The 20354-nt window shown below is 61.6% G+C and overlaps 3 protein-coding genes across 5 annotated transcripts; 1 reads left to right on the plus strand and 2 right to left on the minus strand.

The window, feature by feature from the left end:
• Window positions 1-306: 306 nt before the first annotated feature.
• Window positions 307-1220, minus strand: CD1H11orf94 (chromosome D1 C11orf94 homolog). The gene is made up of 3 exons (XM_042903950.1): window positions 939-1220; window positions 649-722; window positions 307-463 (listed from the first exon to the last, which is right to left on the minus strand). The coding sequence occupies exons 1-3, from the start codon at window positions 1040-1042 to the stop codon at window positions 342-344; spliced, it is 300 nt and encodes a 99-aa protein (XP_042759884.1). The 5' UTR covers window positions 1043-1220; the 3' UTR covers window positions 307-341.
• Window positions 1221-3366: 2146 nt separating this feature from the next.
• On the minus strand, window positions 3367-11623 carry PEX16 (peroxisomal biogenesis factor 16). 2 transcript variants are annotated; one of them, XR_006193872.1, is made up of 12 exons: window positions 10551-11623; window positions 10316-10351; window positions 9463-9539; window positions 9013-9146; window positions 8776-8876; window positions 7680-7760; window positions 7441-7593; window positions 7267-7339; window positions 7027-7146; window positions 5089-5153; window positions 3779-4491; window positions 3368-3555 (listed from the first exon to the last, which is right to left on the minus strand). XR_006193872.1 is itself a non-coding variant. In XM_042906329.1 (11 exons), the coding sequence occupies exons 1-11, from the start codon at window positions 10660-10662 to the stop codon at window positions 4433-4435; spliced, it is 1011 nt and encodes a 336-aa protein (XP_042762263.1). In that variant the 5' UTR covers window positions 10663-11623; the 3' UTR covers window positions 3367-4432. The 2 variants fall into 2 exon arrangements, 1 of the variants encoding a protein (XP_042762263.1); XM_042906329.1 differs by having other exon boundaries at window positions 3367-4491.
• Window positions 11624-14233: 2610 nt separating this feature from the next.
• On the plus strand, window positions 14234-20296 carry LARGE2 (LARGE xylosyl- and glucuronyltransferase 2). 2 transcript variants are annotated; one of them, XM_042904955.1, is made up of 16 exons: window positions 14234-14322; window positions 14719-14765; window positions 14860-15018; window positions 15114-15223; window positions 15549-15631; window positions 15900-16023; window positions 16271-16442; window positions 16570-16674; window positions 17161-17273; window positions 17349-17474; window positions 17552-17707; window positions 17837-17997; window positions 18431-18709; window positions 19063-19212; window positions 19333-19528; window positions 19785-20296. In XM_042904955.1, exons 3-16 carry the CDS (start codon window positions 14922-14924, stop codon window positions 19992-19994), a joined length of 2082 nt encoding a protein of 693 aa, XP_042760889.1. In that variant the 5' UTR covers window positions 14234-14322; window positions 14719-14765; window positions 14860-14921; the 3' UTR covers window positions 19995-20296. The 2 variants fall into 2 exon arrangements, with proteins under 2 accessions (XP_042760889.1, XP_042760890.1); XM_042904956.1 differs by having other exon boundaries at window positions 15900-15993.
• The last annotated feature ends 58 nt before the right edge of the window (window positions 20297-20354 follow it).

Raw genomic sequence — 20354 nt, forward strand, 5'->3', positions numbered from 1 at the left:
TCCCTGTTCCCAGCTCCGTCACTTGTGTGGCCTCTGGGTGGCTGTCATGCTGGCCCCTGGCACGTGTGGGACCTCACCAGGGAAGGAGAGAGCTGCAGCGGGGCCCCGTCCCAGCGGGAAGAGGAGGCTTCTGGACCGGCCCGGGCCAGCCAGGGCCTCTTGGCTGCCCCAGCTGTAGCCCCGTCTTGGTCCTGTCACCCTGGCCACAACTATTAAAGTGCCATTTCCTGTCTGGACCGCAGTGGGTGTGTCTGCCTGGGCCCCCTCCCTCGCCCAGGTGGTGTCCATCCCAGGAAAGGCCGAGCCTTTGCTGCCCAGAATAGCTTTATAAGGGGCTCCCGTCACAGGTGTGCGTCGTAGTAATACTCTGCCATGTCTGGCCCGTCCCGCTTGCGCTGCTGGGCCTGGGAGAGCAGGGGTCGAGGCCCTCGTGGCCAGGGGTGCTTGGGTCGAATCCCATAGTCTGAGAAGAGAAGAGGGCGTGCGTGGTAGGAGGACTCCACTGAAGTCCCCCCAACCCCCCGCCCCGGAACAGAGCTGTTACGGATGAGAGGACCTAGAGGAGGGACCCGGGTGCCCCTCCCCTAGGGCATGTGTCCCGCATGGGGTGGGGGAGGGGCGGGGCAGGGCAGGGCTGAAAGATACTACCATCCACCAGGCCGGAAAATGGCTGCGAGAGTTCTAGAGGGCCTGAAAGTTCTTCAGGAACAGATCGCTGAGGCCTGTGGGAGATGTTGGGGTGCTCAGCCCTGGCCCCAAAGGCCACTACCACTTCCCCTGTCAAGGCCCAGGGTAGGGGACAGGGTGAGCCTCGACGCCCAGCATAATGGCACCAGCCTGTCCTCAGGGGAGGGGAGAGGGAGGCAGCATGGCAGAGCCACCCACCTTCCAGGCCCCCCGGCCCTGTGGACCCCTGACCCTTTGACCCCGGGAGATACCTCGGTGGCTGGGGGCCGAGGAGTGCGGCTGCCAAGACGAGGTCCAGGAGGAAGAGGCTCAGCCCGGCCCTCGGGTACAGAGCCCCCAGCATGGCGAGAACCATCTCCTCAGGTCCCTGACCCTGGCTTCTGCCTGCCCCTCCCCCAGCAGGACGGAACCACTGCCAACTCCCAGGGCCACCTCACAAAGGGGATTAGTTCCAGGGCTCGGTGTCACTGCCCAAGAGTTCAGGGCACAAACCTTTGGAGTCTGATCTCGGTTCAAACCCCAGCCTTGCCTCTTGCTAGGTGGACATGTCACAATTGCGGGCCTCAGTTTCCTCACCTGTGAGGTGAGGTACCTACGTATGTGCCCAACGTGTGGCACACGGGGAGGTCACGCAGAGCCCCGGCCGTCCCCACCTGCTCTCCCTCAGCGATGCCAGGACTGTCCTGCCAGCCAGAGCGGGCCGCTCGACCTGCTCAGAGATGCCACTGGCAGTGAGCCCGCTCCGAGGGACCTCCCCACTGTTCCCCAAAGCTTCCAGCGCCGTGGCCCCAGGGCTCCACGGGTCCTGCCACCGCTCCCGAGGCCGGGCAGGGAGGGTCCAAGTTTGGTGGCAAAGCCTGCCACCTGCGCCCCGGAGCGGAAGCTTGCCAAGGGTAGGAACTGGTTTTGTTCACTGCAGGACCCCCAACCACCACCGGCGGACGTTCAATAAATATGTGTTGAATGAACCAATGCAGCGTGACAGCATGCAGACAGGCTCTTCTCGGGCTGAGAGCCCGCCGTGGGGCCCTTTCTTTGACTCCCGCTCAGCCCCGTTAGTGCCACGCAGACCCGGCTCACTTCGCAATCTCAGAGACTTTAAACACGAGACCCCCGGCCCCACTCCAGACCCGTGGAATCAGACCCCGAGGGCCGAGTGGGGCTCTGCACTTTGGAAACCCGGCCGCTTCTAAGACGGCGACCTACTGGGGGTCCAGCCCCACCCCGGTAACTGCCAAGGTGCCCAAGGCCCAGAGAGGGACGGCCTGGGCTCCTGGTCCTCAGTGCCCCGAGGCTGACAAGCCCTGGTGTCTCAGTCCAGACTGTCCTCGTGTGCTGAGCCCACACACTAAGCTCCCCGTGGTCATCTCCCTTTCTGCATCTTGCACACAACGGTCCCTCACAAACCTGTGCCGGGACCCTCCGTCCTCACCACAGTTCGCCACCGCTGGGAACCACGGGTTCTGGACACTGCCCAACTCAGTCCCTCATCGCGCACACTCCTTGCCTCTGAGATGCCAGTCTTCCCCTCTATCCACAACGGGTCCCAAGGCCTGCCTGGGTTCCACCTACACCCTGCCATCGCCCTGCCACGGCCTTAGTCCGGCCCCATTCTGCCGCCAGGGTCACCATGCTCCCCCTCCAGCACGGTCTGCCACCAGCACCCCTGCACCAGGCCACTGGGTCTGTTCGGGGTTTCTTTAATGTTTCTTTTTTGGGGCTCCTGGGTGGCTCAAGTCAGTGAAGCGTCCGACTTCGGCCCAGTTCACCATCTCACGGTTCGTGAGTTCGAGCCCCGTGTCGGTCTCTCTGCTGTCAGCGCGGGGCCTGCTTCAGACTCTGTACCCCTCTCTCTGCCCCTCCCCTACGGGTCCTCTCTCTCCAAATACGTAAACTTAAAAAAAAACAAAAGTTTCTTTTTGAGAGAGAGCGGGGTGGGGGGTGGCAACGGGGGGGTCAGAAGTGGGCCCACACTGACAGTAGTGAGCCTGATGCGGGGCTTGACTCCCAAACCGCAAGATCATGACCAGAGCCGAAGTTGGTCGCTCAACCGAGCCACCCAGGTGCCCCCCGGGATGAGGTTCAGAGTGGCCCCCCCCGCCCCCCCCCCCCCCCCCCCCCGCCTTCCGGAGGCAGGTCCGAGCTTCTCACCCGGCCTGCGATGGCTTGCTGGATTTGGCTCTGCCTTTCCCCTCCTGCTCATCCCTTCTGCTCCCGCCCTCCCATCCCTTCCACCCCAGCAGCAGCTCACACGGCCGTGACTGTTGTGACTGTGACACGTTACCGCTTTGAAAGCCTGCTTGAAGGGAGGCCTCCTCGACCGGTGCGCTCTCCGCAGGCGCCAGTCTAGGCAGCAAGCATCCCCCACTCGCCCACGCCGACCTAGCTCTCATGACCTAGACTCGCACGTCCACATGCCCACCTATCCTGGCACGCCGCATGCACTTACACGTGACTCCGCCGGTCCTTGAGAGCCGGCCGACAAGGAGACCTGTATTTACTCCCTGCGGAATGCACAGCACCAGGCCCAGGGCCGCTACAGGGCAAGTGCCCGGCCACAGTCATTCTACGCAACACGAGGTCGAGGGCCTCAAGCTGTGACTACCTGAAGACTGGTCCCTTCACTTTCCGGCCCAGGACCTGGGTGTGCCTTTCCCAGAAGGATCTGGGGGGGGGGGGGGAGGGGGGAGCAGAGGCAGGCTGGCCCCTCCTACAGTGGCTCCCCCCAGGGTGTCAGAGGAGGTGAGGCAGGGCGGACACCTGTGCAGATGGAACCTTCAGAACTTAAAGGGCCGTTCATCTGGCTAGAAAGCGGCAGGAGGGTATGGTCCGTTCACAGGGCAAAGGGGACGGGAGCGGAGGCTGAGGCTGGGGACAGAACACGCACAAAGACCAGGCTTCAGTCGCTCAGTCTGGGTCCCTGCACCCTCTCCAGCAGCGAGTGTGGGCCTGGGAAACTCGGCCCGGAGGGAGCTGGCAGGGAGAGTGTGAGGAGACCCCAGCTCACACCCCCTGAACCCGAACCCGGCTTTCCCCCAGAGCCTCTCAGGCTCCCAGCATCAGCCCCAGTGCCGGCTGGCGGCTGACCTACTTGGCCTATGGGAGAAGCCCGCTGCCGCCAACCGGGGGTTCAGGGCTTGAGGTGCCCCTCTGCGGCAAGCCGGGCCCACCACTTGTCAGGCTCCAGCACAGAGGCTGACAGGCGGCCACCGCCAAGGGCAGCGGGAGCAAGACGGTCCTGCAGGGAAGGGACACACAGAGGCTCTGGCCAGCAGACACGCGGGCCGATGTCATCCACCGCCCAGGTTCGGCCTTGTTTGTTGTCAACACGGACCGGTGACAGGGAAGCGGAGTTGACTTCTGCAGCTGCCAGCAAGCGGCTCCCTATACGCGATGGGGCTGAACCCCAGCTTTCTGTGGCCGGAGGAGAGCGGGGCCCAGTCCCAGCAGAGGCTTCTCGGCCCGGTGACGAGGTACGGGCTGCAGCGGCTCCATCACCGAAGAGGGAAGGGTTGAGAGGATGTTAGGGGGGTGCCCTGGTGGCCGGGCGGTGGGCCGGGCCTGGCCACATGGGAGTGCCAGGTGCCCTGGGCAGTGGGCATGAAGAGGCCACATGCTCGGACACCGCCGGAGTCAGTTTTATTATAGCAGAGGGGCCCCGGGGGACTGAAGGGCCGAGGCACCCCCTGCCCCCAGCAGCAGGGCGCGCCACCCCGCCCCTCCCTGCACCCGCTCCCGGGGTGTGTCAGCCCCAACTGTAGAAATAAATTTTCTGCCAGGTGGGCAAGTAATCCATGAGCGGCCCTGCAATGAGAGAGAGTTCGGGGCTGAGAGCCAGACTCCAGCCTGACTCTGCTCTACCTGAGGCCTGTCTCGGCCACTGCTGCCCCAATACAGCTGCCCACAGCTGCCCAGCCAGGAGCCCAACTGACTCTCCCACCTGTCAGCCCATAAGGAGGCAGCATCGCGGTGATCCCCGTCCCCCTTAACAAAGATTCTCAGGCTCAGAGAAGCCATATGGCTTGTCCAGCTATGGATGGCGACAGCCTGTCTGCTGAGGTACGAGTTCCGGTCTAGTGGGCTTCAGCCTGGCCATAGAATCCCCACTCAGAGAAGCCAGTGTCACATCGCTCCAGGATGCTGAGGCAGGACTAAGGCTGACAGCCCAATGTGGCCTGACGCTCCTCCCACGACAGGACGCCCTCTTCCAGCCACCCCTGAGGCTCTACAGGCCAGCCTGGCTCACGCCCAGGAGCTGTCACCCACCCAATCCGACCTCTGGGCTCTCTCTCCTGTCAAGAATCAGATTGCAAGGAGATAAAGAGAAAACAGTCAGGGATGCGGGGCCACTCACAAGATCTGTGATACCCAGTCATCACCATCCCACCATCCCACACTTACTCGCGACCAGGCCAACGCCCGGGACATGGTCTGTCAGTAGCTGGAGAAGGAAGTGGATCCTTGCCCTGCAAAGAGAAGATAAACAAGGCGCAGGCTGAGGAGGGGGTCTGGGTGCCTGCAGACCCCGACACAAAAGGATGAGAGCTCTGGGCCACAGGCCTGGGCCGCCCACAGCTCAGCCGCGGACGGGTGGCATATTCCCAGCACCCCACAGACACCGCCTCCCACCCCTCTCTCTCCCTCGTCTTGCCCTTCCTTCTCCTGAGCCCACAAACACTCATGGAGCCCCAAGCAGGGACAGAGATGGCCCAGAGGGAAGGACAGCCCCACCCTGCCTTCGAGAAGCCCCCAGTAAGCCAGAAGAGCTGAGCCACACTGAAACCTCACAGGCCCACGCTGAGAGTGACCAGGCCCCAACGGGGCATGCAGTCTGAGGGGGGCACACTCAGAGGAAGGGACAAGGGCCGAAGCCCTATTTTTTAAGAGACAGGGCTTCCCCACAGGAGAACCTGGGGTGAGGCGATGGTGTTGGGGATGATAGTAAGAAATGATAAGGGGCGCCTGGGTGGCTCAGTCGGTTAAACGTCCGACTTCGGCTCAGGTCATGATCTCGCGGTTTGTGAGTTCGAGCCCCGCATCGGGCTCTGTGCTGACAGCTCGAAGCCTGGAGCCTGCTTTGGATTCTGTGTCTCCCTCTCTCTCTGCCCCTCCCCTGCTTGCGTTCTGCCTCTCTCTCCTTCAAGAATAAATAAACACTTAAAAAAAAAAAAAGAAAGAAAAGAAAAAGAAGTGATAAGATTCCCGGCACTCACTAAGTGCTTACTATATACCGGGCATAAGTTTCTAGACCTTTCTCAGTCTGGGCCACTGCTGTGAGGGTGCGAGGCTGGTCTGGTCTCTGCAGGAATGCACGCCACACTAGAGGCACGCAGCCTGGGGAGCCCCCTCTGCCGTCACTGTTGCCCCAAAATGCCTCGGTTCCTGGGGGGCTATGCTTTCTCTGCAAAGTGCAGACCATCTGGGAGCGGGGGAGGGGGAGGGGGAGGGGGGAGGTCACACGGTCCACGTAAGTCTCTGGAATATTTCTCTAGAGCAAGGAATACGACTTGGCTTTAGAACCTCGTGAGCTTCCAAACTTATCTGAAAACAGCAATTGCCAGGCCAAGCTATTTTCGCCAAGGTGGTATTAAGTTTGGCCCAAACCTGCTTCCTGTTGCCTCAAAAACACACCAAGCCAAACCAGAGCCGGAGGTTGTGGGGCCATAATGTTAAATGTAATTCTAGTTACTATTTCAGTCTTCCTTGTTAAGATGTAGACAGAGGGGGTCTGGGGAGCCTCCGGTCCGTCTCATGGCCCCAGTCGTTGTACAGGGGCCTCGGATCTCAGTGTGACCCTGGGGCAGTCGCCTGGCAGGCCCTGGGGAGCGTGGCCCCAAGCCACCCCCTACTTGCTGCCAGGGAGCCCTGTGTCCAGCTGAGGACGCTCACAGGTGACGGCACAGAGGCTGGGCGAGGTAGGGGCAGGCTAAGAGACAGCATGGAGGTGGCACCCGGATCTGCCACTGGCCAGCTGCGCGGCTCTGTTTCAGGTGCCCGGCTTCTTTGAATCTCAAAGGCTTCTTCTGACAAGTGGGGATCCAAACTACTCAACCATCGCGCCCACACCCGCCACCATCCCAGTGGCCCTGCCCTTGGCGTGCTAACACCCCTTAACTCCTGCACGCTTGGGCTGATGGCTCTGAGGCAGGGCTGGGCGGGCCGGCATCTGATGAGGAACTGGCCGCACCCAGGACGGCACAGAGCGGGTGCTCGCTCTGGATGGAGGACGGAGGGAGGAGGGGAGAAGACGTGCTCGGGGGTTGGGACACCAGTGCCCTGCTGCCCTCCCCTCCACGCGGCCGAGGGTGGGCCTTGCCACTTGCGGTGGCCGGTCCTCACTCGGAGAAGCGGTCATAGAACGGGGAGCGCAGCAGGTAGTAGAGCAGCAAGATGGTCCGGCGCCGCAGCTCCAGCCGCTCCCTCCGGGTCAGGCCCTTCCTGTCACTCAGGAGGCTCAGGCTGGGGGCAGGAGGGGACACGGTCAGGGGCAGCAAGAGAAGCAGACGGCTCGGGTGAGGACAGGCCTGCAGCCCAGAGCCCGGCAGAGGGAGCGGGGCCCCCAGGAGGGCCCAGGCTCACCTGGTCACATCCACGACACCAGACAGGAGCCAGGGCGTCCACGACCGCTGACCCCACAGGCCCAGGCTGAGCACTGACGGCCAAGGTGTCAAGGACGTCTCCAGCGCGTGGCCCGCCCGCCCACTCCCCATCCAGCCCACCCCGCAGCGCCGGCCAGCCCCGTGCTAAGGATACGGTGCAGCAGGGGCCGGGCGATATACAAGGACTCTGCGATGGTCTCTTGCAGCCCCAGCGGGGTGGGGGGGACACTCAGCTCCTCGTGCTGCCGCTGCTGTCGTCCCTCCCGCTGCTGGGGGGCTCCCCAGTGCCTCGAGTGCAGGGACGGAGCTAGAACACAGGGGGGGCAGATGAGCAGTCAGGCCCAGGCTGACCTGAGCACTGAGGTTCCCAGTCCAGCTACATCCTACACTTACTGTTCTGGAGGGTTCGTACCACTCGGTTTGACCGCTTCCCAACGTATGACTGCTCCTGGCTGCCGGGGCTCGGGTCACAATCTAGCACGGACAGACAGAAGGCCGTACTGTCAGAGGGACGTGTTTCCAGGAGGGCATGCAAAGAACAGGTGCACAGTGAAGGCTTGCGGGCTAAGGGGAGAACGGATGAGCGCGGATAAGCGTGTACTAAGGCCGTGGCTGAGGCAAGGACACCGTAGCCAGGCACTGCGGCTCAACATTCTCCCTGGCCTGGGGGAAAGGTCAGCATCACCCGTGGCAGGCGAGCCAGCCAAGAACCCAGGCTTCCCAGGGACTAAAGCGGCCCAATCACAATTGTGGGGACCGCAGCACCAGAACGACCATGTCTTCTCAGTCCGTGGCTTTCAGTAGGACCACAAGGAGAAGCAAAGAGCTGTCCCCACTCAAGGCCAGGAGAGTCAGGCCTGGAGGCCAACCGGTGAGGAGTCCAAAGCCCTGAAGGGACAGATCTGCCAGGTACCCTGCCTCATGAAGCTGTGCCTCTTGATAGATAGAACGAGGCCCAAAGACATGGTTGGCAGGACCTCTGTCTCCTACTCAAGCCGTCCCCTGTTCCTGCTGCCCACCAAAAAGAAGGAGGACTCTGGCGCCAGAAGCCCTGAGTTCAAGTTCTGATTCTGCCCCTAGCCTAACCTTTCTTCTTTTCCTCTGTACAATACAGGGTGACGAGAGCAAACTGAGCTGATAGGGACAGATGTGCTCCATAAACAGACAACACTCGGGGTGCCTGGGTGGCTCAGTTCGTTGGGCGACTGACTTCGGCTCAGGTCACGATCTCGCAGTTTGTGAGTTCGAGCCCCGCGTCGGGCTCTGTGCTAACGGCTCAGAGCCTGGAGCCTCCTTGGGATTCTGTGTCTCCCCCTCTCTCTACCCCTCCCCTGCTCATGCTCTGATGCTCTGTGTCTGTCTCTCAATAATAAACCAACGTTAAAAAAATTTCGTTTTAAACAGACAACACTCCACTCATGGTGGCCGGTTCTCAACCCACAAATTAATCCCGTGTCCCAGGCCACTCCAGAGCATGGAAGCACCTTACCCGGGGAATGTGCCTGGGTCTCCCTGTCCAGCGGAATGATGGGGGGTGAGGTCTGGAGGCCAGCCTTGAACCAGATCAGCAGGAACATCCGTAGGACAGCCCTAGGTTGGGAGTATGGCAGGGCTGCGGGGGAGGTGGCTAGCCGGCAGGGGGTCAGGGGTGCTCTGCTGAACCCCATACGAACCGCTGGCCTGAGATGCCCCCACCCAGGCCCTGCCCTCCTCAGTCCCGACATACTTGGCCAGCTGGATGAGGGCAATGACGAGCCACCGGCCCACTTCACCCCACACCTTGGCGGCCCCCATCTCCATGAACACCTCCACGCACTCGAGCACACTCAGCCACGTCAGCAGCTTCTGCTGGGTCAGCGACTGCAGGAACCCCAGGCCAAGAGGTCAGGGAGGGGCCCCAATCCCAGGCCCTCCCCCTAGAGGATTCCTCTGACAGGAGATACGGATTTTCCCCTAAGGCTGCACACGTAGGCCTGCGTTCTCCACGGGAGACAGGCTACCCTATGTCTCTGGAACTCAGAGAGGGGGACGCTAACAGCTCGACCCTGCGCCTTACCAGACGGCTTAAAGCTCATACTCTGAGACCAAAACACCTGCCACCCACGCGGGCTGGTTGTTACCACTTTACTCCCAAATCCCGACGCTTCCCGCCCTCGGCTCCTGACGGAATCCTCACCACAGGCAACTTTTTCCGCAGCTCCTTCCGCAGGATCCCGTCATTGAGCAGCACAAGCAGGTTAGAGGCGGAATACACTGAGGGGTAGAGCGCAGCCTTGAGGGGCTGGTGTGGCAGCCTCCAGGCCCTCCCCTTCTCTCCAGAGCCGCAGGGCTCACCTGTCACCTGCTGGGCTCCACCAACCACACACTCTGTGGAAACCAACCTGCCTCCCCACCCACCTCCTCAGAGCTCCACACTCCCCAGTATGACCTCGTGGGGGCGGTTGGCACAAGAAAGGATAGTTTGATCTCGTGACAAACCCTGCTGGACAGCACTGGTCATCCAGCCGCCCAGAACTGCCCATCGCTCTCAGCAGCCACGGATGTGTGGTCTCACCTCCTGGCCTTAGTTCTCTGCAGCCCGTCCCTGAAAGTCTGCTCCACCTCTACCGTTCACTACCTCCAGTGCTCCCTGGGCAAACACTACTGAGGCAGTTACAGCCTGGGGATCCTAGAATGTGGGAAATCCAGGTTTGAATCCTGGTTCTGGGATCATCGGTAGCCGTTCCCTAACCTCACTGCCTTTCTGTTCCCTTAACTGGACACTGAGAGCGGTAGCGGTACCCACCTCATAAGACTATAGGGGAGGGATTAACTGGGCAAAGGCAGGAAAAGTGCTTGGGCCAGCCGCCTGACCAGTCAAGGTCCCCAGATTTGTCTCTCGACTATGGGGACATGGAGGGCCCAAGACGGTGAACGCTGGACCTCTGTCCGATTCAGTCACAGCACAGGACGATGTAATGGAAAACCTACGGGTGGTCACCTCTCTCGGAAGCCCCGCCGCCCCCCACCCTCCCCAGAGCCCCGCTCACCCAGCTCTGACAGCTCATGCGAATCCGCGAAGCGACCTGGGGAGAAGGCACAGGAGGCGACGGTAAGGGTTTGACTCAGCCTGCGGCTTCGGGCCCTGGACGTCCCCTCCCTATGCCCTATGGGAACCTGAAAGGAACTTCTCGAGCACAGCGACCACCACCCTGACTCCGAAGGGACGGGGCTAGTGGGGTCAGAGCCTCGAAGGGATCGGGCATAGATAGGTCAGGGTGGCACCTGCCAGCAGGTAACTGAGGCCCCGCACTGCCGTCTCCAGCTGGGCCGTGGCGGCCGGGTGGCGAGTCACGTACTCCTGGTAGCGGAGGCTCAGAAGCCGCAGTTTCTCCATCCTGCCCTCGGAACCGACAGACTCACGCACCGACAGTACGACTGGCTGCAGCGCCCTGCTTCCTGCGCCCTCCTTCCTGCTTCCGGTCCTAGGCCCGCCTCTTGGTTGCTTAACTTCCGCGGGCCCGAAGGATGTTGACGTGAAGGGCCATTGGGACTACCCTTCACCCCATTTCTTAAATCACCTCCCACTAGAATAGCGCTTAGCAACGGAGGGCCTAAACCTGCCCTCCCTGATCCTTCAGGTCATTGGTTAACACACTCTCCGCCCCCGACCCACCCAACAAGTTGGGGCCCGGTTCTTCCGCCTTCCGGGTGGGCTGCCCTCGCGCCTGCGCAGTTAGCAGTTCCAGGAAGGCTCCCGCGGTAGTCTTAGCAGTTCATTCTAGAGAATGGACCAGGACCCTGGAGTCTTTCCAATAGAACGCCGAGAGGCTCGAGCTGGAGGACCGGATTTTAAAGGGCTGGGAGGTAGCTCGCAAAAGGAACTTCCATCAGACTTGGGAGGCGCGGGGAGAGTCTTGGCAGGTGCGCGTTTGACCAGTTGCCTCGTCTGCCGTCCTCCCCGAGGTAGTGCGGGGGAAACTGAGGCAAGGAAGAGTACAGCCTTCCACGCAGTCTGGATTCCCTGGTCAGCACTGTTAGTGCTGGGCTTCGGCCACAGCTCCCGCATCGACTGTGCGGACCTTCACTCCCATCTTCGCAGAGAAAACTGTTTCGGACTTCTGCTATTGGCTCGGGGTGACCTGATCGAGTGTTTCCCTTTTCTGGATCTCGAGTTTCCCCATCTGTAAAATGGTTTAAGGAAAGACTTGGTCCTTGAACTCAGGCGCAATCTCAGAGCTCTTTTCGGCCCTCGGATGCACCTCCCGGTCCTCAGCTGCTCCCCAAGGGATGGGGGAGACTCCTGGGAATCTCCTCCCAAATGGGGCAGCCTCCCAGAAAGGGGCTGTGATGGGAGAGGAGCGGCCAGAGGTTGATGCTCTGGGGAGGCCGCCACTAATTGGCTGTGGGGAAGGGGGCGGGGCATGGGTGGGGTCGCGCTGCTGAGCCCTTGGGGACCTGGCCAGTCCTTTTACCCTGAGAGTAGTAATACAGTGTTTTACCCAATTCCCTCTGCCGGTTATTATCTGCAGGCGAGGAAAGGATCTACTTAAGAATGCCGAGTCACATTTGAATCTTGGTCTAGTCTGACCACAGAATCTAGGCGGTTTAAGCAACACACCTCACTTGCCCTCCTTTCGCTACCCCCTCCTTCCCCCTCCTCCCCAGCTTAGTTTTTTTCTATATCAAGTGGGGAATCATAGCTGCCCTCCCGACTCATGCCAAGCAACGATGACTCGGGGAGATGTGTCCAGGGGCCTCAGGAGAGGCTAAAGGTCTTGGAGAACGGAGGGGGTCGTGGGCATTCTCAACATTTCTCACCACCTCCTGGGAGCCAGGCTCACTCATACACCACTTCTCCTGGCAACCTGGCCAGCTCGGTATGAGCTCTTTTTCACAGATGGGGAATTAGAGACCCAAGTAGGGAAAAGGACTTTGTCCCAGGTCACGTGGCATGGCATTGGCCAAATGGACCGCCATGTGTGCCTCCCACTGCACTGTCCTCTCCCCTGCTGCCCATAGCCCAGGAAGGGTGGTGCATCGAGACCACTTGGTCTTGACTCAAATTGGCAGCTGGGTTTAAAACTAGGACTCAGGCTACTCAGTATGGGGCTCTTTCTCCCTGCACCCCACCATCTTAATGAACTTGTTCCCCCAACCTCACCAGTGGGCACTCCTCCAGTCTCTCCCTCAGCAGCTGTGGAGAGAGAGTGTGGAGTGTGTGAGGTTCCTTTGATACTCCCAGGGCTGATGGTCCTGTGGTTCTGGGGAGGAACAAAGTGTGGAGAACAGAGCCACTGCCTCCCCCGGACAGAATGAAGGGCACTGGGGCTGGCGCCTGTTTCTCTTCCTTCCCTTCAGGACTGGGAGGGGCTCATGGGCTCAACCAGTTGCTGCCTGAATTTCCTCTCCAGATCGCTGCCGATTAGATCCCAGAAACAAAGAGTGGCCGTGAGTGCAGGAGCCACCCAGGACAGCCCCTCCCTGCTGGGTCCCTGCCTGGAATTGGTCACCTGGTTGGGCTGGAAGGGCCTCTGGGCAAGTTGGGCCAGAACCTCCCTCCCTCTAGTCTGCCCTGAGCCACAGGAGAAGAGAGCTAGACTAGTCTAACAAGTACAGAGGAAGACACTGAGGCCCAGAGAGGGAGCCTGACTAGGCTAAGGTCACACAGCAAAGTCTTGGGCAGAGATGGGCCAAACTACGTCTCAGGCCTAGAAGACCAGTAACCTTTCATATGCCCATACCTGTCTCCCATGCCCCCTGGATGTCCCAGAACAACCTCTTGGAGGCCTGGCAAGCATCTCATCAGACAGGTTTCTCTGAACGGTAAGGTTAAGAGAGGGGTGCGGCCAGCACTGTGAATAGCCACAGTAAATTCTACAGCCCCAGGTCCCCCACAAGCTCCCTGGACAGGCCCTGACTGCGTGCTCTACCCTCTCCCTCACATTTATACCGTCCCCCCACCTCCTGCCGCCCGCCCTGTGGCTACTGAGGGTGTTGGGGAGGGATTTGCCCAACCCCACTCCTGCTCGTGTGGAGGCTCAAAGCTTCAGACGCCAGAATGGCCCCTGCATCCCTGCATCTCCTCTTAATTGCCAGATGTGCAGGGAGCCACCATAAGTCTCCATGGCAACCACCGCCCCTGGCCTCCAAAACTGGACCTTCCTGGAAGACCCTCATCTCTCAGAGAAAGGCCTCTTGGAGGAGGAGACTTGAGGGGTCTCAGCCTGGGCTGCTTTCCACAGCTTCTTTGGGGGTTAGGGTCTCTCAGCCCTCACTTTTTATAGGTGAAGTTGGGCTAAAGGACCTGTGTCACGGAGAGGCCTGATGCCTCCCATCCACTATCCCCATGAGCAGCCTTCTTCCAGGGGGGCGACCGGCTATACACAAGTCAGCAAGGTCAGTTTTATAGGAATAAAATAAACCAAGGGAGGTAGAGGAGGAGCCGGCCTTGTGCGAATCTGGCAGAATGCAGGCAGAAGGAATATCAAGGGCAAGACCTCAGGCAGGAAACCCTTAGAGAAGAGTAGCAGGAAACTTTGCCTTCGGGGAAGAGCCTGGAAGGGACCTGGGAAAGGGGTGGGAGAGTGTTCTAACAGGTCACTTCAATTCTCAGACGAGAAGAATGCGTGCGTGTCACAGGCTGGGGGTAGGGGTGACTGAGAAGAGGCTTGTCAAACCTCAGCACGGGGCCTGGCGCGCAGAATAAACGCTCAGTCCACCGTGGTGGTTCAGGGGGCCAGGCTGCGGCCTGCTGTGTGGTGCAAGGTGGGGCATAATTAGAAATCCGGCCCCAGCCCCGGTTCACAATGCGCGGGTCTAGGCAATGGTGGGGGTTCCTGGCATCGGTGAGGCCCCTTGCCAGCTCCTGGGCAGGAGTAGACCTGGAGGTGGCTTTGTCTGGGCCGCGCCGCCAGAACTGCGGGGGGGGGGGGGGGGGGGGGGGAGGGCGGGGGGAGGGTGGAAAGCCCGGGAGCAGGAAGAAAAGCTGGAGCTCCAGGTGCTCCGCGGCTCCCGGGCAGGTCTCCGCCAGCCCGGCCTCTAGTCCCCAGAGCAGGTGTCCCTGACCCTCGAGGCCCCGCATTCCACTTCTTCCTCCTCACCCCCGCCGTCCCTTTGATCCGGGGCCGGGGGTCACGGGCCCCTCCCAACGGTGGGAGGTTAAGGGGAAGAGATGGGGCCCCAGAGCTGGGAAGAGGGGGATGGGCTCAGGGCAGGTAGCGGGGACTAGGCCTTCCTGGGTGGCTGCCCCGGCTCCCTCCAGCCATCCGGCTCGTTCCCAGGGCTGGGGGAGCCGTTGGATGCCGAGGCAGGGGCGGGGCCAGGTCCCCAGGGGTCTCCCCGCCCCTACGGGCTCCGCGGAGCAGAGGTGAAACCTGAACCTAGGTTGGGGGCGGGGCTGGCTCCTGCTCCTCACGGGGCTGGCCTGCGCCTCCACCCCCTTTTCCTCCAGCCGGCTTCTGGAAGGGGAAAGTCTGGGTCCCCGAGCGCCTGGAGCAGGTGAGGTGGCGACTCAGTGCGGGAGGGAGGATCGGGCAGCCGTCGGGCCCCGCCGCCCGAGGCTGATCCTCCTGCCTCCCTCCCGGGTCCGCAGGGACCGCGATGGAGCCCGCAGCCCGGGGTCGCTCCCCGCCCTGAGCGCCCCCGCAGGCGGCCATGCTGCCCCGAGGGCGCCCCCGGGCGCTGGGGGCCGCGGCGCTGCTGCTCCTGCTGCTTCTGATCGGATTTTTCCTGTTCGGCGGGGACCTGGAGTGTAAGCGCGGCGAGCGAGGAGGCGAGCGGGGGAGGGGGGGGGCGGGGGGGCCCCGGGATCCTTCCTCTGTCCGCTGACGCCACGTGTCCCTCCAGACGAGAGACCGCGGGGAGCTGCTGCCCTCGACGGAGACCCGCCGGCGGGCCGCGGGGGCCACAACCTCTCGGACTGCGTCCCGCCGCGGCCGCTGCCGCCCAAGTGCGAGGTAGGCGCGCGCGGCCCCTGGCGGCGGGAATCTCCGGGGCTCCGCGCCCCAGCCGGGCCACCCGGGCACCTGTGGGAATCACGACACCTGGCGTGGGCCCAGACACTGACCACCCAGCCGGGGACGACGCGTCCCCGGGCTCCCGCCTCGGTTTCTCCATTTGTGAAATAGAGGTGAACTCCTACTCCACATCCCTCCACCCCATTCTTCCTTAGCTCTTGTTGCCGGGTGGGGCTACACTACCCTAGGCCAGGCCAGGCCAGTCGTGGGCTCTCACCTTCGAGTGGGGGAGGGGCTGCTGCCCACCTCTGCGCCTCCTCCCCAGCTCTTGCACGTGGCCATCGTGTGCGCGGGACATAACTCCAGCCGAGACCTCAACACCCTGGTGAAATCTGTGCTCTTCTACAGGTATAACCAGCTGTCAGGGTGGGGGTGGGGAGGCAGGAGTGGGGGGAACAAAGTCTTGGGCAGGATCTCAGAGCTCCAGTTCCCCCATCTGCGCCACAGGGACAGTGTCCCTTCCTCCCTTGAAGGTGGTTCTAAGAATATCCTAAGCCGGGTATGGACCGGCTCTTTGCAGAAGTTAGTGCTGCCGCTTCTGAGCCCCTCCAGTGGGTCTTGTCCCATGTTCTCCCTTCTCGGGCCTATCAGCTTTCCTCACTTGTCCTTCCCCAAGGAAAAATCCACTGCATTTCCATTTGGTGACTGATGCTGTGGCCAGGAACATTCTGGAGATGCTCTTCCACACGTGGATGGTGCCTGCTGTCGGGGTCAGCTTCTATGACTTGGAAGAGCTCAAGGCAGGAGCCCTGGCCCTTCTGCACTCCTTTCTGGCTGCGCACAGCCCTTTCCTCCCTCCCAGGGCATCGGGGTGAGGGTGTGGGGGAAAGGTTAGAGCTGCCTGGGACCCCCCCCCCCCCCCCCCCCCGCCCCCGTCCCATCACACCTACAGAAGCTCAAATCCCTCACCCCTCCTGGGTGCGTTCTGACACTCACAGGCCCTTCTCTGCCAGGTTCATGCCCTGTCCTTCCCCACCCCTTCCGCAGCCCCAGGTCTCCTGGATCCCCAACAAGCACTACTCTGGCCTGTATGGCCTAATGAAGCTAGTGCTGCCCGGTGCCCTGCCCCCTGACCTGGCCCGTGTCATTGTGCTGGACACAGATGTCACCTTCGCCTCTGATATCGCAGAGCTCTGGGCGCTCTTTGCTCACTTTTCTGGTGAGAGGTCTGGGACCCAGCCCCAGCCAGCCCCCCTCCCTGGCCTGTCCAGGCCCCGCTGTGGCCTAGCCCTGAGCCGAGGTCCTGTGGCAGCCTCAGGCAGCTGCCTCGTGCCCTCCCCTCCCAGACAAGCAAGTGATCGGTCTTGTGGAGAACCAGAGCGACTGGTACCTGGGCAACCTCTGGAGGAATCACAGGCCCTGGCCTGCCTTGGGCCGGGGATTTAACACAGGTGGGACAGTGGTGGTGGGAGGCAGGAGGGGTGGCCACTTGTCCTCAGGCCCCAGGGACTGGGCAGGGCACAGAATGCTAGGAACACCCCCCCCCCCCCCCCCCAGGAAGAATAGTGCTGTGGAAAGAACATTGGGAGAAGAGCCAGAAAACAGTTCCGACCATGGCTGTTTGTGTTGGATGACTTTGGCCAAGCCACTTGGTCCCTCTGGGCCTCAGTTTTCTCATCCATTAAATGGGGATGATTTTATCAGCCCTGGGATCACTGAGCGTGAGAAGATGGCTGTGGAGGTGCTCCGTAAGCTGTGCAGCGCGTCCCCTTTACCCCCAAGAGGAATGATTATTGACCGAGGTGGTCCACGCTATGTCTGAACAGACAGAAAAAACCAATGGGTCAAAAAATAACCATTCAAAAGACGCCTTCATGACCCCTGGAGCCAGGAGCTGGATTAGCCCAGGTGGGCATGACAGCCTTTCCCCTGGGCAGGTGTGATCCTCCTGCGGCTGGACAGGCTCCGGCAGGCCGGCTGGGGGCAGATGTGGAAGCTGACCGCCACTCGCGAGCTCCTCACCCTGCCCGCCACCTCACTGGCAGACCAGGTCTGTGGGAGCTTTTGAAAGGGGGGGTGGGTGGGGCAGGCTCTGGGCCGGGATGTGATGGCTGTCTCCGCCCAGGACATCTTCAATGCCGTAATCAAGGAGCACCCGGGCTTGGTGCAGCCCCTGCCCTGTGTCTGGAACGTTCAGCTGTCAGACCACACGCTGGCTGAGCGCTGCTACTCGGAGGCATCTGATCTCAAGGTGAATGGGGTGGGGGCTGAGCGGTGGGCTCCTGTTCCCTGCTCCTAGCCCCGCAACAAAACCCTCTTGGGCTCCAGGTGATCCACTGGAACTCACCAAAGAAGCTGCGTGTGAAGAACAAGCACGTGGAATACTTCCGAAACCTCTACCTGACCTTCCTGGAGTATGACGGGAACCTGCTGCGGAGAGAGCTCTTCGGGTGCCCCAGCCCGCCCCCTCCGGGGACCGAGCAGGTGAGAGGGAGCCGCCTTCCCTTGCCTTGGGGAGGCTCTGCCCCTCTCTGCTCTGGGGGGACCTGGCCTTGCCTGGGGACCTATCCTCCTGCCCCAGCCCCGGTCCTTCTCTCCCCTCAATGTCCCCAGTTGCAGCGGGCCCTGGCACAACTGGACGAGGAAGATGCCTGCTTTGAGTTCCGGCAGCAACAGCTCACCGTGCACCGGGTGCACATCTCCTTCCTGCCCCATGAGCCGCTGCCTCCCCGGCCCCACGACGTCACCCTGGTGGCCCAGCTCTCCATGGACCGGTGAGAGTGCCAAGGACCGCACCAGGGAGCAAGGCCTGGGAATTTCCAGAAACCTCCTCCAGAGAGGACGGTTTCAGTGGGCGGAGGGGAGAGCTCTCGTTGCCTGGTGCTTGAGGAGTTCCCGGATTTGGAGACACTGGCTGTGGTTAAGAGCTTGGGTTTTGGGGATCGTGTAGGTGCCTGGAAATGCCTGGAAATGCCCTCTGTAGCTGTGGGACCACGGGCAAGTCTTAGTATCTCTGGCCTTTGGTGTTCTTGTTCTGTGAGAAAGGACCCACCTTGTGGGGTAGTTGTGAAGATTAAGACCAGCTTAAAGAGCACTGGGAAGGTGCTTAATAAGTCACTTGAAGGGGGTGTTTGCAGCGGCTGACCTGGGCGGGGGGGGGGGCGGTGGTTCCAGCCGTCCTTGGGCTGACCACCCCCCTTGTCCCAGGCTGCAGATGCTGGAAGCCCTGTGCAGACACTGGCCAGGCCCCATGAGCCTGGCCTTGTACCTCACAGATGCAGAGGCCCAGCAGTTCCTGCGTTTCGTCGAGGCCTCGGCAGTGCTCTCCGCCCGGCAGGACGTGGCCTACCACGTGGTGTATCGTGAGGGTCCCCTCTACCCTGTCAACCAGCTTCGTAACGTGGCCTTGGCCCAAGCCCTCACGCCTTACGTCTTCCTCAGCGACATTGACTTTCTGCCTGCTTATTCCCTCTACGACTACCTCAGGTGGGCCTGAGGAGGGAGGGAGAGGGACGGTGTATGGGTGGGTGTGGATGGCGGGGGGGGGGGGGGTACCCGCAGGACCCCGGGCAAGTATGTCGTCGCCCGGGAGACGTCTGGGCCTCAGTTTCCTCCGTAAGATGGGGTTTGTATTGGGGCAGGGGGGCCACCTCGTTTCTCTGGGCTGCCGTAGGAGAGCGCGGGAGGCTGGGGCCCGCTTCCCATGGCAGCTCCATTTCCGTCCGTCTCCTGCGGGGCGTCTGGGCGAGCCAGCTTTGGGGCCTGCGGCTAAGAAAAGGAAGGGAATCGCTGGGCCCAGAGGCTTCCCTCTTCTCTGTTCATGGGTGCTCCCCCGACAGGGCCTCCATCGAGCAGCTGAAGCTGGACAGTGAGCGCAAAGTGGCCCTGGTGGTGCCGGCATTCGAGACCCTGCACTACCGCTTCAGCTTCCCCAGTTCCAAGGCCGAACTGCTGGCCTTGCTGGACTCGGGCTCTCTCTACACCTTCAGGTGGGAGAGGCCACTGCTCTGCTCGGCTCCGTTCTCCCCCCCCCCCCCCACCGCTCCCCCTACCCCCTCACCCCCTCACTGAGGTTTCAGCTTGGTTCTCTGCCCTCTCCTGCTCCGCAGGTACCACGAGTGGCCCCGGGGCCACGCGCCCACAGACTATGCCCGCTGGCGAGAGGCTCAGACCCCATACCGTGTGCAGTGGGCAGCTGACTATGAGCCCTACGTGGTGGTGCCTCGTGACTGTCCCCGCTACGACCCCCGATTTGTGGGGTTCGGCTGGAACAAGGTGGCCCACATCGTGGAGCTGGATGCACAGGTGAGGGCGTGCCTTGCTGCCTCTGGTTTCAATTTGAATGCCTCCAGGCCCAGGGAGCTCACTACGCCTCAGCGCGGCAAGCGCGCCATTAGGCAGTACTGTTAGAAATTCCACCTTTGGGTAGAACTCAAATCGTCTGCCCTTCGACCCTTCCTTTGGCTGTAAGGGGCTATTGAATAAGCCTGCCCCCCCCAATCCCCCAGAGCTGTAATCTTGCCCTCAGCCCAGAATGTCCATCTGCCTCCCACCCCTGCAGGAATATGAGCTTCTGGTGCTGCCCGAGGCCTTCACCATCCACCTGCCACATGCCCCGAGCCTGGACATCTCTCGCTTCCGCTCCAGCCCCGCCTATCGTGACTGCCTCCAGGCCCTGAAGGACGAGTTCCACCAGGACTTGTCCCGTCACTACGGGGCTGCTGCCCTCAAATACCTCACTGCCCTGCAGCAACCCCCAGGCCCCGCCTGACCCCCCCAGGCTGGGCCTGCAGCGGCTCACCCCTGCCCCCTCCCCCCCGCGACCTTGGCTTTCACATGCTCCCTGCAGACACCGGAGCAGCCTTGCCACCCATCCCACCCTCCCTGCTATTTAAATTATTGAAGGTCTCAGTGGAAAGGGCTTCAGTTGGAGCACCTGTGGGGTGGGTCCTGGGGGCCTCCCCGTGCTGCTATGGCTGGGGTCTAGTCTCACTCTGCCCCAGTGGTTTGGGGGCTGGTTCCCCTAGCTTCATCTGTACATCTCTTTTTCGTAATTAAAAGTTTTTAAAGCCCTTTTGCACGTTCCTTCTGGTTTGGGGGCATGAGGGTGTGGGTCAGCCGGGAAGGTGCG

This window comes from Panthera leo, chromosome D1 (genome assembly GCF_018350215.1).
Source record: "Panthera leo isolate Ple1 chromosome D1, P.leo_Ple1_pat1.1, whole genome shotgun sequence".
NCBI lineage: Eukaryota > Metazoa > Chordata > Mammalia > Carnivora > Felidae > Panthera > Panthera leo.